The sequence below is a fragment of the Lepidothrix coronata genome, unplaced genomic scaffold (genome assembly GCF_001604755.1).
Source record: "Lepidothrix coronata isolate B3197 unplaced genomic scaffold, Lepidothrix_coronata-1.0 Scaffold111, whole genome shotgun sequence".
Lineage (NCBI taxonomy): Eukaryota > Metazoa > Chordata > Aves > Passeriformes > Pipridae > Lepidothrix > Lepidothrix coronata.
In genome coordinates this window covers 2,490,958-2,506,470 of record NW_016690291.1, presented here as the reverse complement: position 1 = coordinate 2,506,470, position 15,513 = coordinate 2,490,958, and the positions used below count along the sequence as shown (strand labels likewise).

General features: G+C 41.7%; 2 protein-coding genes across 9 annotated transcripts in view; one reads left to right on the top strand and one right to left on the bottom strand.

The window, feature by feature from the left end:
- Positions 1 to 7,425, bottom strand: part of EVC (EvC ciliary complex subunit 1) — a 48,006-nt gene extending 40,581 nt beyond the window's left edge. For 3 of the 4 annotated variants that reach the window (XM_017824564.1, XM_017824565.1, XM_017824563.1), the window contains exons 1-4: positions 7,238 to 7,425; positions 4,195 to 4,305; positions 1,636 to 1,719; positions 896 to 1,128 (exon numbers count right to left, since the gene is read on the bottom strand). In XM_017824564.1, coding sequence (XP_017680053.1) covers positions 896 to 1,128; positions 1,636 to 1,719; positions 4,195 to 4,305; positions 7,238 to 7,408 — 599 coding nt within the window. In that variant the 5' untranslated portion in view covers positions 7,409 to 7,425. Of the gene's footprint in view, positions 1 to 895; positions 1,129 to 1,635; positions 1,720 to 4,194; positions 4,306 to 7,237 lie in introns of those variants that run through there. The other variant, XM_017824566.1, reaches the window with a different exon arrangement.
- Positions 7,426 to 10,958: 3,533 nt separating this feature from the next.
- The window catches only part of EVC2 (EvC ciliary complex subunit 2), a 76,479-nt gene continuing 71,924 nt past the window's right edge, over positions 10,959 to 15,513 (top strand). For all 5 annotated transcript variants that reach the window (XM_017824573.1, XM_017824572.1, XM_017824570.1 and 2 more), the window contains exon 1: positions 10,959 to 10,998. In XM_017824573.1, the coding sequence (XP_017680062.1) occupies positions 10,977 to 10,998 (22 nt within the window). In that variant the 5' untranslated portion in view covers positions 10,959 to 10,976. The remainder of the gene's footprint in view (positions 10,999 to 15,513) is intronic.

The following is a 15,513-nucleotide window of genomic DNA, read 5'->3' as shown; positions in this document are numbered from 1 at the left end:
AGTTTCATTTAACCACTAAATTCTCCTGAAACCACTGTCCCAAAAAAGCAGTTAAGTCACTTTATTTCTACATTGTCTTCTCTTTCAGATAAAATTTCTGTATGCAAAAGTAAGCAAAACAAAGTAGTACTTTTTAACAAAGCTGGAGTTGCAGTTTCCTTTAGAAAAATGCAAGGTAAACATAGGCAGGAGTGGCTACAACAAAGGGAGTACGTGGCTCTAAATTAAAACAGCTATAATGAGAGTGAACATTTTGAAAATGGTGTTCCTCACCAGTACCTTCCCCAGTCCCTGTGACACAAATATCCTTATCCTTGCTAACGAGGATACAGACACACATGTGTTCATGCAGGGGTGCAGCTGAAAGAAAATCAGAGCTGACAGTCCATTTCAGTTAGCTCTACCTGCTCAACAGTGGCACATCTGAGAAAGGAGCTGATCTCCCACAGTAAGACATGAGTGATTCCCATTAAAAGGGGGAGAACAGACCACTTGGTGTTCTCAAGGCACCTGCTGTGTGACTGGACACTGTACAGCACAGAGGACTCCACGCCCAGCTCAGCACAGCACCACATGTGTGAAACCAGCATAGGAACCGTAACCAAGTATCTCCTTATCCTAACAGGGATATACCTTTTACAAGACAGCTTTGGCCAAAGTTCTGATTCCCAAAATTTCATAAAGAACAAGCTGAATTTCAACATACAGCACAATGTATTACCTTAATCTCCCCAACCACTTTTATAGGGTTATAAGCAGACAACCCTGTCTTGATGTGGTGACTGTATGCATTCAAGCCGAGCCTCAGGTTTACAGCAAACTTTCAGTGACTGTCCTGAAAACCACTAGGGTATGCTAGGAAATGACCAAACACAAGGGCAAATTTACTGTTTACCTCTCACATGTCAGCACTTCAGGGAAGCTGGTCACCTTAAGGAAGGCTCGAGCCTGAAATCTGTCATCACTTGTTGTGGAATGTATTGTTGTGGAGGAACTACAGTCCTCTTTGTCTCCCTGGCTCAGGGATCCCAGGCTGCCTGATGTAGATGTCTCCACAACCTGATTAGGCAGAACTGCCTGCTTTGGATTCTCATGCAAAGATGGATTGGATGAGCCATCTGCCAAAGGCTAAAAGTCAAAGAAAATTCACAAGGTCAATTAATACAACACAATAAGGAGATAAACATCTCATCAATTTGCAGTGTTTGCTTTCAAGAGAAAAATTAAACAGTATACACAGCAAAAGTGTTTCCATATAAATTAAGATTCATCATACTGACAGGTTTTTGCATTGCCCAGAAAAGCAATCTTCTGTTGTTGTATGCCTTCTTCCTTTCAGATCCTTATGGGGTTTTTTTAAAGGCTCCTTGGACAGATCCAACTTCCATTAATGTTAATGGGCAGAAAAGTCTCTTAGCTACAGTGAAAATTGACTGGACACCATGTAAAGCACTGCAGGTTTCAGGGGGAGCTGAAAACAGTTGATGCCTTACAGAATAAATCCTGAGTCAATGGACTATAAACAAAGAAAGATTCCTATTAAGGAAATTGGCAATGTTCTTTACTTGACTCTGCAATTTACTGTGATACAGAATGATTGTCATTAACTTTTACAAGTAGAATCTAAAACCTTACCCTAAATTTCTGATTGATGGGATAGACCACTTTTGCCTTTAATGCAAACGCCGTGATGTTACTGTCCAGAGGAGACTCCCTTTCCTGTATGGAAAAGAACAGAAAACCATTTGGGAACAGCAGTAAATCTGGTATCTGTAAGTATTGCATGCCCCTTTTTGTTACAAAACGTAGAAGTTCTTATTGATAACTACTTATTGATTGTTTTTTCTTTGGCAGGAGAAGTCTTCTCTTAAGACTCATTCAGAGTATGAAAACTCGATAAGGGAACACTTGTCATTACCACTGCTACAAAAATGTTTTTAATCCTGAAAGCAAGAATAAGCAATAGCTGGTATTCACATGATATTTTCATTTTGTGTCATGTCTGTGTACCCCCCCCTTAGCAAAAACTAAAGATTTTACATGAGACTGAAATTAGCTTAACAATAGGATAAGCTGCACAGATATTCTGTCTTTCAATTTAAATGAAGAAACAATAGATTAAGCAAACCTAGTCATCATCTTTCTCCAGGAAGAACATTTATAGTACAACCCTTAGCTAAAATCTAGAGAAAATACCAATGTTTTTTCAAAACTTTTTTTGTAGATAATAGTCTTTTTATACAATCTGCTATACCCCACAGTTTGACTTTCTGCGACTCCCTTTTTCTAGCTACTGGAACAATGGGATCATCAGCTTTGTATTGAGAGGTTATGTATGGCTTAATAAAAGTCTGTCTATAAGAAACAGAAAAGTGAATCCAAGCACTAGGAGATTTCCTATTCTATTTTTTTTTATTTTTTTCAAATGAAATGAAAGAATCTGATTTGTCAAAACATAATTTTCTCTATATGGCTTTTTCTAGGAAACATCAAAGCGCTAATAGAGTATAAAAATAGAAATGGGAAGAGAGAAAACAAACTATATAATTCATTAAATTTTTATCATTGCACCTTTTCATCTCCATTTCACTTATTTCCAGAAATTTTTGGATTTACTGATACATTCAAAAGCATGAGGGCAGCATGTAAAAGACTTGTTCACACTGAGCAGTCTCAGTGTTGCAGAACATACTCAGGGACAGGAGCTGACAGAGCTATTGCTCTGTGGTGGTTGAAGGCAGAGCAGCCAGACCAAAGCTGGAAAAGCCATATTGTAGAGTGCTAGAACTAATACATCCTGCTTCTCAGCAGGCATAAATAACACACAGTTATTATAATACAGTAATTATAATATTATTGCAATGTGGAAGGTCTCTGAATGAAAATATCTGTTTTTCTGAAGTACTCTAACTTAATTAAAAGCATTTTCCATCTATGCTTCTTAATGAAGTGTCAATTTGATGCTAGTAACAGCAAAAGCCTCTGAAAATTAGAACAAATGAATAGACAAAAAAAATATGTAACTTCAGTAGTTAAGACAAATAGGTGGGAGAAAGTCCCACAAATAACAAGGTTATTTCTTAATGTGTTATAAATGAGTTAACATGTTTGGGAAATGGATGTAGTTGGGAATGATCATCTTTAAAAGACTGTGATCCCATTTCAAAAGCACTGATAATATGCATAAAGATGTATAATTGCGTAAGTTCTCCCACAGGATTTACACTCCAAAAGAGAATTTGCTCACTTTTTATGCTGTACTTTAACTCAAGCAAAATGACCAACCATGGTTTGTTATCATTCCTGATCACAAAACTGCAATGAAGATTAATTACCTGTCAGGATTTAAACCAACAGTAAAATGTTAACAATAATATCTATCTCCTCTTTGTTCTGAAATCAGTTTTTGTTACAAGCTAAGCAGCAGACTCGCTGGCTTTAACTGACATTTTCTGCATGTATTTAATGTATGTATAATAGACTGAGTTAGCTGAATTGCACATTTTTAAAAAAAACCCACAACTTTTAACTTTGCCAAGAGCAGTGGAATCACCTCTGGGTCAAAGGTAGTGATCTAACAACTACATGGTAGGACTGGTTCTCCAGTTATTTTGAGATTATTAAAAAAAAAAAGTTATTTGATTTTTTCATCGAGGGTGGGTAAAGTTTATACCTTCTACTACTTTTCTTCACAAATTGTTTCTCCAATTGTCCATGAATCCCAGCTTACCACAGTGGTCTTTCAGTACTTGGATTACTTTGTTACTGCAAAAGTTTCTTTAGAGTTCTTCATCCAGGAAAGAATCCACTATTAACTACTGGCACTGATTCCAGTACTTAAGAACTTTTTCTTATGTCAATAGTGGTAATTTATTCCATCAGCTTTTTGAAACTAAGGATGACATACAGACAAAACCAAAGAAGCCTCTGTGCAAAAAGAACTCAGGATCTTGATTAAAATATCCAAAGAGTCCCCCAGGTGAAATGGAATCCATAAAGGTGAATGAGTGCTTTAAATGGTTGCATTCATAAGCAGCGATCAACTCCCGGTCTCCATCTTATGCTTTTTTCTGAACACTTTTTAAAGTCTCAACTCCAAACCCACTAAAATTAAAGGAGTTTGGATCAGGCCCTGAATGTGCTCATTGCCACATGCAGCAAAATGGACATCCACCACCAAGAGCAAAGCTTTACCTCCAGGACCATTTCCTCTTTTGATGTATAGGGTTCTGCTCTATGTTTTGCAAATGTGTGTTCTTTTTCATCAGAGTTGAAGCTTTCCAGAAGTCTCTGGGAATCATCTTTCTGAAATTCCAAGAGAAAATACATAAAATGTAACACTGAGATCATGCAGATCCATTGGAAACATCTTTGACAGCAGCCTGGATACATTAATATCTCCACTGTGAAAATCATTTCAGTATTAGTTGAAAATTTTTGAAAAATACAATATAAAAATGAAAATTTTACATATTCAGGAAGGAATAATTAATGAACTTCGTAATTTTTCATTCCAGAAGTAGAACTTTAATATGAAAAGTTTTCAGAGGCTGTAAACATGTCAACTCAATCCATCTGCTCTCAAAATGTCTTACTACAGACTGTGGAGTCAACCTCACGGTCTGAGCTCAAACATCTAAATTAAAGCAAGTTAACTAAGATTGTCTATAATTGTCAGCAATGAAGACAACAAGTATTTTTGCTCCCCTGCTATGAGAAAAACTTCCTAAATGAAGTTTTACGTGTGAGAAAGTTCCTGTCAGGAAGAAATAATCATCAGAAAACATTCATCATCTTCCTTCCCAAAAACGCAGCCTGTGTCACTGCCCTCACTTCCCAAACAAACACAGAAAGCCATTGGTAGGGATACAGACTGTCTGGGAGTTAAACCTCCTGCTACACATGATCCTCCCTATGCACTATATAAATCAAAAAATAATACTAATGTTGGTCAATGCCTCCAAACACAGCATTGGAAGGACTATTTTTAGTGAAGGAAAAGATGGCAGCCATGATTACTTTTTAAATTATTTTCCAGGTTTTAAATCCACTGACTGCTTTTTGATGTAGCCTAATGATACAGCTGCAGCTACTGTGCATGTCACTGTCTTACAGAAAGATTCTCCTTGAATTATTTGGCCACTTGGTATGTAAAGTAGATCATTTTGTCAGAATACAGGGAACAGCCCAGCCTTTGAATACATTTAATTCCTTATGACTTGCCTCTATCACCTCTCTGGAATTTAGACTGTGCAATAATTCAGAATTATATTCTTGGGTTAGCCTCTAAGATGTGGTGAACTGCAGATGCTGGTTCCTAAAAATCTCCTTATGACAAAAGAACAGCTACAGTCTCCCTCAGCAACCTTTTAAGTTATTTGTTATCATGGTAAGGTTTCTTCTTAAAAGTATCCCAGTGCATCCTGTGCGCAGATCAACAAACCAATAAGGCACTTAACTGCATGCATCCAAGTCCCACAGATTAAGGCTGAGATCTATAAAATAGTGATTAACTGGGGCTGAGTGACAAATGTTGGTGGCTTATTGTGGTGCTTAAAGCTGCTGTGGACTCCAGGTACTTGCCCTGCTCCCACTCTAAGGATAATTCAGCTGCTTGGGATGAAACATGGCATAGTCAGGCAAGCTATCCCTGCTTCTACTTTGGATACAGAAGGCTGCAATATGGGCATTTCAGTACCTGCTATACAGCATCGGTGGGGCAGACAGTGTGAAGAAGGAACGTCCTAAGGTAACCCTGTTCAATTTGGGAAATCACACCCACTGGATACAACCTGCCCACCCTGAAATGTGCTCTGTGTGCACCAGCAGGCAGTTTATTTTTCTTTCAAAATAAATAACACTCTTACAGTAGAAGCATCGATTTTAATGGCATTTAAACATCTAAATGCATCTGAAGATCCAGGCCAGAGAAAACTGACAGCTTCTATTCCCTATTGACATATATGACATAAAGGATAAAATCGTACAGGGCTGCATTTGAGTTGGTAGTGGCAGTACAATAAAGATACATCTATTAAGGCAGGGAAAATGAGCAATTGAATCAGAGAGGCTTGCACTCACACAGGATGCATTGATCCAGCATTTGAAGTGCCTCCATTAGTAGGCTAAAGTATGGCTTCAAACAGAGTTTCAAACCTCCAACTTAAAAGCAGTTGGGAGCAAGAGAATTTGTCTCCTATGTCATGTTTAATGATGATCAACACTAGCAAATACACACGCAGCGGAGCGGCTACAGCTCAAAAAAAGGTGTGGTGAAAAACCAAGCCAGTCCAGACCATCTACTGCTGAACCCTCTGCAGGGCTCAGAATTTCTGAGCTATGTCAGCGCCAACCATTGCTACATCCAGTCAATCCACCATGAGCTGGGACTAAATCTGATGGGAGAAAGAAGCATAAATCAATAACAACTCTCAGAAAATATATCTGCCCAGTAGTGGTTCTGTGGGTGTGGGCTGCCACTGCAATCTTAGGGTCCAAACAAACATTTTATGTAATAAAGCAACACGAACCATCCACCACATTACTTAAAACTTTAGAAAAGCAAGTATGTTATTAACAAAATCACATGCTTCAGAAAACTCTGCTGATCTGGCTTTAAACAAACCATCAGCTATGTTAGGGCTCCCTTATTTCTTAGGTATCCAAGGTGTACCCTCAGTGCAAAGTTATTGCTGTGGGTTAGTACTAATACTCCGTGCTGTGTGTAAAAGGAACCTTGGAAAAGGCAGTAAAACGCTTTCAAAACAAGATTACTGGTTTAGGGTGGGAATTAGTGTTTGTTTTCAATTATCTCACAAAGCTTCTGCAACCCGGGTACATCTTCCATTACCCCCAAAAGCAACACAGCCTGGTGCACGAAGCGATGGCTGCGAGAGGCAACTTGTGGGTCACCTGTGACGGAGATACAGGCCAGCGGGGCAACACTCAGAACGCGTCAACACTTACACTGGCCTCCTTTTTGAGTCAGCCCGTTTGTTTTACAACGAATAGTAAAACTCTTTCCAGTGCAGGTGTGTCAAGAATTACGGAGCTCCGCATCTACCGAGGCGCTCCCCGGAGCACCGGGCGCAGCTCGGACAGCCCCTCCCGTCCCATGCAGCGGGCAGAGCCGGCCGGCGGCGCCTCCCGCCCTTCAAACCTTCACAAATCACTCCTGATCCTCCCAAGGCGTTCGCCCCGACTCCGGCCCGCGCCCCCTCCCGCGGGCCCCGCGTACCTGTGCCCGCCGGCGCGGCCCGAGCGCGCAGCGGCAGAGCAGGGCGGCGGCGGCGGCGCCCAGCAGCAGCCCCAGCAGCACGGCGGGGGCCAGCAGGGCGGGCAGCGCCGGCAGCGAGCCCGCCCAGAACTGCAGCCCCACAGCCCGCAGGCAGCCCCCGGCCGCCGCCATAGCACCGCGCCCGGCCCGGCCCGTAGCGGGGCGAGGGGAGGTCCCGCCGCTCGGGGCCCTCCACCGCCCGCCCCCCGCCTTCGCCGCGGTGGGAGGAGACCGATGGCGGGTGGATGCGGCGGCTGAGGCCCGGCCTGGCTCGGGGGCAGCGCCTGGGAAGTGTCCGCGGCGACGGTCCGCCCGCTGCCATGCGGTGGCCGCTGGCCGGGCTGCTGCTGGCGATGCTCCCCGGCGGCCCCTCAGTGCCCGCTCAGCCCCTGGCAGCGGCCGCCGGGCGGGGCCCGCGCCGGGAGCCCCGCGGTCGGACGGCGGTAAGCGCTGTGCCCGCGCTGTGCCCGCGGGCGGCGGAGCGGCCCCTTGGCGGGGAGGGAACGCGGGCCCCGGGAAGGGGAGGCCCCGTGTGAGGGCACGCCGAGGGTGTGCTCGGGGAACGTGTCCGGCGGAGCAGAGGCCGCTTCCCAAACACTTGAGCTGAGGACAGCGGCCCGAAAAGCTGCCTGGAGTCGGCCTGGTGGGGCAGCCGACAGGGTCTGGACTCCTCACTACGAGAAAGACAAGGAGCTGCTGGAGAAGGTCCAGCAGAGGGCCACAAACATGAGTAGGGGGCTGGAGCATCTCTCTTACTAAGAGAGACTGCGGGAGCTGGGCCTGCTGGGCCTGCAGAGAAGAGAAGACTGATAGGGAGACTCATTATTGCATGTCAATACCTCAAAGGCGGGTGCCAAGAGGATGGTGCCAGACTCTTTTTGGAGGTGCCCAGCGATAGGATGAGGAGCAATGGCCACAAACTAAAACACAAGAAGTTTCACCTCAACATGAGGAAGAACTTCTTTACATTGAGGGTGGCAGAGCACTGGAACAGACTGCCCAGGGAGGTCTTGGAGTCTCCCTCTCTGGAGACATTCCAAACCCACCTGGTGTAACCTGCTCTAGGTGACTGTGCCTTGGCAGGGAGGTTGGACTGGATGATCTCCAGAGGTCCATTCCTACCCTAAGAGTTCTGTCATTCTGTGCCTGTGCTTTGCTGTAATTCTGAGCAGAGGCCCTTGGTGTTTATCTAGTCACAGCAGCCCTGCCCACTAGTATCATCTCCCTATGAGGAACGCCAGTGGCTTTTAGGATGCGGCTTCTATGTGTCATTCTTTCTCCTTACCTGGTTTGTGTTTGTCAAGCCATCTCAAAACATGTCAACATAGTGTTCTTTTGCCCATGTGGAGAATTCCTGAGGCTGTGCACAATGGGGGGGTAGAGAGAGTCACAGATGATAGTCTGTGGTGAGATTAAAGAAAGACTAATCAACAGAAAGTAGTATTGCAGGAAAATGAAAACAAACAATATGCAAAGTTATTCTACAAGAAGAATAAATTAATGTAGAACTTGAGAATATGTCTGTATATGTCTGTCACAGTATTACTGCATTAAATTAATTACTTTTGAAGCATGATCTGGCCCATGGAATTGGCACTGTTTGCCAATGCAGAGCCCCTCGTGGTGCCCTCTGGTTTTATGGACACACTCTGCAACAGAGTGGAAGACTTCTGCTGAATATCCAGGCTATATTTTCTAGTGCAGACTACTGAGAACTGAATGTCAGATATGACAGAATGGAAAACAAGGAGTGCTCTTATGTGATTTGTGGTTGATCCACATGGACATACAAACACCATAGATTTTTGTGCTTCAGCTATTGTAAAACCAAACAGGAATGAATGCCTGGAGCCTGTGGAACTTGGGAGCCATTTGTGCACTGATTTCCTAGGAAGTAGGAAATAAAGCTTGTCAGCTAGAAAGCCACATTTTCTGCGTGTCTTTATGCATGCTTAGACAACTGTCTGCTTTTGTTACAGGCTCATTTACAATGTAACTGTTGATACTTAACACTCACATTCATATACTGACATAATGCATAAGAATAATATTTGGTGTTTATATTTAGAAACAAGATTTCATTTAATGTAAAAGACCTTTGTGTTCGTGTTTTATATTTTCATCAGTGTTTTAAACTGATGTCATTACATCACTTCAGTGTACTGAAAAACATTTTCTTAATGCAGATAGAGCTGTAGACTGCTCTAGAAATATCTGGCAAAGGTTGATCCCCTTTTAATGTGATTTCTGTTCTGCATATCCGTACTCATATATGGAAATGCGTATGTATAGATATATATCTATCCACCACACAATTTTTTGTTTAAGCTTGCCACTGGAGTTTCCTGCTCTTTCTATGCTCTTGAGATGCTTGGCTGCTAAAATTCATGGGCATACAGACTGTTTAACCAATGAAAAGAAATCAATAATGGCATTAGAGAATTTTACCATAACTCCACTTGTGTACAAGAATTCTGGAGTGCACAGAGAACAGTATAAGGTATTTGGAAATAGCCTCTAGTGAAAAGTGCCTGGAATCTCCCAGAGCTGAGTCCCGGGACTGCTCAGAGCGTCCTGCATGTACCTCTTCGGGTTTGTTTCTGTGTCTCTTTCTCCTCTGCAAGAGTTGCCTCTGATCTGGGACATGTTTTCCAGAGCAGTGTCCACTTAAAACCCAGGGCTTCTGGTAAATCCAAATTTGTGAGATACCTTGCATTTTCTGTTATGTTGAGAGCAAGTGCCCTTTGTGAAGTGAGAAATGTTTTCGTACCAGGTAACTAAAGTTACAACTCTAGCAATAAGCAAAGTGATGGCTTCCCTGAGCAGCCAAAAAAGACAATTGCCCCTAACTTGCTGTACTGTAACAGTGGTGTTGACACAAGTCAGTACGTAACATTACTCTCACGCAGTGCTTGGTAGCAAACAGAACCAGCAAGTGCGGTCACGTCACTTGGCAGAGTTGGGTCTTTGCTAATCAGCCGACATTCCGAACTCTGTCTTATCTCCTGCAAGGAAGCATTTTTGTTAAATGAAAACTTGCTTGTATGACTACTACACCGTGATCAAAACACTGGGCAGTAAGAATCCTTATAAGCCCCAGTTTCTTTTACTGATGTTTTAGAGCTGTGATTTCCGTGGCCATCTCTGCTGTCCAGGCTCAGGCAGGAGGCTGGCACAAATTGCCTCACGAGCTGCAGTTTTTAGCGTGTGGTCCCTTTGAAAGGCTCCGTCTAGTGCTCCAGAGGAAAAATGAGTGTAATGTCAGTCGACTTGATCATCTAATATGGACACATTCCTGCTGACTCCTAGTGATCACATTTCCTCAAATATGCCTTTGAAAATGGCAAAGAAAGATTATTTAATAAGAGCACGCTAATAGCAAACCCTTGGGCTCCACGGTAGTGCAGAGACTCAGCCTGATAATGTGACGTGTAAGTAAAATTTGAGCCCCAACTGGGCATAACCACACTGGGCAGCAGAGCCTTGTACTGCTTTACAAGCCGTGGGAGACCTCTCCAGCCGAGTTGTGTCTCTTTTGGTAGTTAATTTCATGAAACACGAGGCTTTGTGAGATGGGGTTCTGTGTAACTGTGAAGCATAAATTCAGCATAAAAGTTTAATAATAGGCATTTATGAAAAGTTATTTTTTATAATTGCTCTCTTCTAGGTTGTTAAAGATAATCTGTGGCTTCAGAAAGAAATGGGATGCCTAGGAATGGCAGGTATGTAACTGTTTCATCTCTCTTTTCAGCATTGTGGGAGTCCCAGGACTCACAGGGCATGGTTGTGAAAGTGAGCAGGGGACTGGAACTGTGCCCTGGTGGCCTGCTGTCATCAGTGGGACTCTTGATCTTGAGTCACAGAGAAGTGTTTGCTCAGAAGTAGGAAGAAAGGTGCTCTAGGTTCCCTGTACAGCTGATCTAGGATAAAGCCCCTGTGAGAAGACCTTAGTTTGTACCCTGCTCTGAATAATTTTCGGGAGGAGCCATTTTTCCTCTTGGAATGTAATGGTGTAGGGGAGCACCCTCTGATGTCCAGCTTTCCCTGGGTTGTGAAAAACCCATATTACTTAAAGCTGATTGAGACCTTGTTCCTTTTCAGAAGCAAACTTAACCTTTGTGCGTTTATTAACGCTGTTGCAATACCTACTTTTGAAGCTGTTTTCAAAGACCTCTGCAATTACAATAACTAATACACTTTGTCCTGGACCAAGTTGTTAAAGTCTTATTGACATAGTGGGGCTAGAAGTATTGCTGGGATGCTAATACTCTTTACAGTGGATATCAAGTATTTTTGTCAGTGATCTCAGGTACATTGAGCATCTCCAGTGGTGGTTGCCTAATCTGATTGAAATAGGGCGCTCTAATACTTAGAGAAGTCCCTTACAGCTTGGAGTAGCTTCATCTGAAGGCTGACTGCCACAGGCTCTTTGTGTAAATTTGAACAAATCAGTTGGTTTCTCTGAGTCTCTGGTCTTTCTTTTCTTCATATGTGTACTGTAAATAGAGTTCTACCTCACTCAGGTGTGGTAGAGATGAGCACCCTGAAAGGTTACAACATTCTCATATAGCACATTAACAGAGCAACACAGTGTCTGAAATAAACCTCCTCATTGCCACAGTTCCCCAAGAGATGATTTCATGGCATGTACTTGCCAAGAAATTACACAAGAATTTGAAGCAGTCATCTAGTGAGATACCTCTAATTTCTTTGCCCTGTGCCATGGCTAATTCACAAATGAATTTATTAATTTAAATACGAAAGCAGATAATTCAGATTTGTTGAGGTTTCTTGTTTTGGTTTTTTTTTTCTCCAGTATTTATTCAATGTCATCTTTGCTGTATGCATCTTGCTTTCTGATGGGTTGCAAACCCATCCACTGAGAGAGGCAATGTGTGCAGTTTTAAATGTCAGAAGAACAGTAGGTAAATATATATGTTAAATGAGGGGTTGCTATAAACACTGAATTATGTGCTTGATTTTATAATGGAGAATTTTCCCATTCATAAACATGATTTTTTAAGCTAAGCTTGTAGTGACTTACCTAGTCAGAGTTCTAGACTCTTTACTTTTTGCTGAAGAAGTTCTCGATGAAAGCAGAGATGGGAACTTCTGCATAAAACTTTTGTCATTGAAATTGGCAGTGTGCTGAAGTGTAAAATGGTTTGTGACAGCACACTGATCTCAGTGTTACTGTTGGAAGCTTTTTCAAGTTGTTTCTGGATAAGATGAGAAAAACAATCCCGGAATATTCCCGTGATAGGGGAACAAAATAGATTTTTGAGAGTTATGTTTGAGTCTGCTCTGACTTATTCAAAACCTGGAAAGTAGATTTGTTTTATCTTGTTGATGCCCATAGTTCCTTTGACATTGTAACAAGAAAAGCTAATGGCAACATTCAAAACTGAAATCCGGTAAATTGCTACCTTTGCTTGTTCATTGTTGTGTGTAATTGAAAGGACTTCAAATTGGATCTTATATCCTCGATGGTTTTCAAGACAGGAGTAATTTAGAACAACAACAAAAAAAATACAGTAAGCAAGTATATTTAACTCCTTTCTTCTCCACTGAAATAAAGCAAGGTTGTTCAGAGTTTTGCTGATAATTTGTGGTGTTGGAAAGCAAATGAGACTGTGGAATCTGAATTGAAATATTCAGCCCTTGAGAACTATGAATTAGAATTAATGTCTTAGTTATATTGCTTTTTTTCCTCTCAGTGTCAGGTAATTTTTAATTCTGAATTTTTAATTCTGAATCTGACATTTCATGAACTGTCAGAATCTTCACTGTTTTACTATAATTTGGCAGATTAGGATGGGCTGTAAAGGTACCAGGAGTCTTAAGGACATACTGGAGTCTTTGCTGCAAACCTATTGTAAGACTATTTTAATTTTCCATCGTATCATCCTATTTAATTGCCATAGCCAAGAATAACCTTCACCTTAACTTCTATCATGATGTTATACCTACCCTTCTGATGACAGGCTGTCTGTGCCACAAACATGTTAAGGACTCAGCCTGTTTAGTTCAGCGTTAAAGGCTTGTGTTGTGACAGGTCCGTGTCCTTACACAGAACCAATTTCATAGTGAAGGACAGTATAGTGACCACAAACAATTTCTTTTCTTGGACACCCATCCTTCTACCCTCGGTCTGTGTGAACACAGACACACTGTTGCTGCATTGTCCATGCAGTAGGTGTGTTCTGTACCAGGTCTGATCCTCACTATTTGCGCTCCCTGAGCACCAAGCAAGTGCAGTGAGAGCTCGCATTGGGGAGCTCTCCTTCCCAGGCCTATTGCCTGTGCCTTGAGTGTGGCTGCTGGATGCCAAAAATAGCAAGAGGTCACCACCCAAAGCAATAGTGCACAAAGCTATTGTGCAAATGACTACTTAGGGAGAACAGCAAAGAAAATTGAGCATTAAATAGCAGAGACTGTTGTGATCAACTGTGCATTTGTCATTTCACATGGTGGTGGCACTGCACATATGTGGGACTGAATGAATGCTACAGTAACATGAGTAGTAAAATGTTGCACCAATCTTCCAGCTGTTTCATCTATATTAATATTTATTTTCATGTTTTCATTTTGTAATTCAATACAAAGTTGACCCAGCAGTACTAGTAATTAGCTAGGAATATGCAGTTTAAGACAGGGTTCTGGCATATCTGTTTATATTGGGTTTATGTAGGATTAAATCATGGGAAAACATTTTACTAATGTGCTAATTAGAAGAAAGATAAAATATTTAACAACTTGATAGTACATTGTAAAAATGTGGAATTTTTAATTAAGAAAAACAAAACAAAATTTCTTCTTAAAGGTGGTAATATTGTCTCACATCTCAAAAGAGAGTGAAACTAATGCCTTTCTTTGATGAACTTTTTCACTTGGCATCTTTAGAGATGTTTGCAGGAAAGTCTCAGGTTGAGCCTCATGCTCTGCTAGTTTGCTTGCTGGGAAACGTTTTGGCCTGAGGCACTGTAGTCTGGGAATGCCTGGTGGGAGCTTGGCAAGCCCAACTAAAAGGGGGCTGTTTGGGCTGTGTGTAAAGCTGAAACTGTTCCCCTGCTTTGCAGTTTTTCTTTCTAAAAGGCATAGGAATAGTTTCCATTTAGAAACTAATGAAAGTGAAGACCATGCAGCCCTGGTAATGGCTTTTCTGAAAACAGCCAGGAAAATGGCAAAGATTGAAGCTGTAAGAAGAAAAGAGTGGAAGGAACAAGGAGACCTCAGAGTCACTGTCAGAATTGGGATGCACTTCTGAAGGGGCACTGACAATGGCACCATGGAAACTATTTGCACTTCTTAGCAGGGTGGTATCCAAAAAACAGCTCATTGCTTCTTAGTCGAGTGTTAGTATTTTCCAAGCTCAGATGAATTATTTGTTAAAAAAACCCAAAAAATCCAGAACGGAAATCTAGAGTATATGTGAAAACCACAGAATGTGTTTTGCCTGTACTGTCCTTTCTCAAATATTCAGTGCCAGTTTTTCAAGAGTCATCAGCCATTTACAATCCATCTAGGAAATTACCTGAAAAGATGCAGCAGGTGAATTGATAAATACAATTATATTTTCTTGATATTAAGAGTATGCAGCAAATTATGTGAAAAAGCAGTTATGTTCTTATAGGTCATCTGTTCTAGTGACACTTAAAATATGGGGGGATCAGGAAAAAGTTATTTTATTTGATTGACAGGGAAACCAGGGTATTACAGACTATATTATTAAAAATTAATAGGAAGGATGAGAAAAATTCTGGATAAAGGCAGGGGCACATGTTGCTGTATGGACACGTGTCATATTGGTTAAATCTGTTTAAGCAAAACCTTCCACTGAGTGCTGGGAAGATACAAGTGGATTTGCAGAAACATCCTTGTCATCGTCATCAGTTGAGGCTGCTTAAGATAATGTTAAAAACCCACAAAATCCCCAGTCTCCAATTACTGATGATGGAGCAGCCAAATAACATGCCTGGAGACTTCTGCTGGGAGTTGGGTACATTATCTTGGAATTGTAAATGATGACAAAGCACAACTTGAAAACAAACTCATCTGTGTAATTAGTAATCCAGAGATTTATTCAGAGTCAAGGAACATGATCAGTTAATTAAATTGATTACTGTGGATTTGATACCCTCCAGAGGGGGAGTATCAGGATTTGCTGTCACATGAGAAGTGCAGTTGAGTGTGCTGATGGAGATGTTATACTACATAGGACACAAGAACAAAAGATA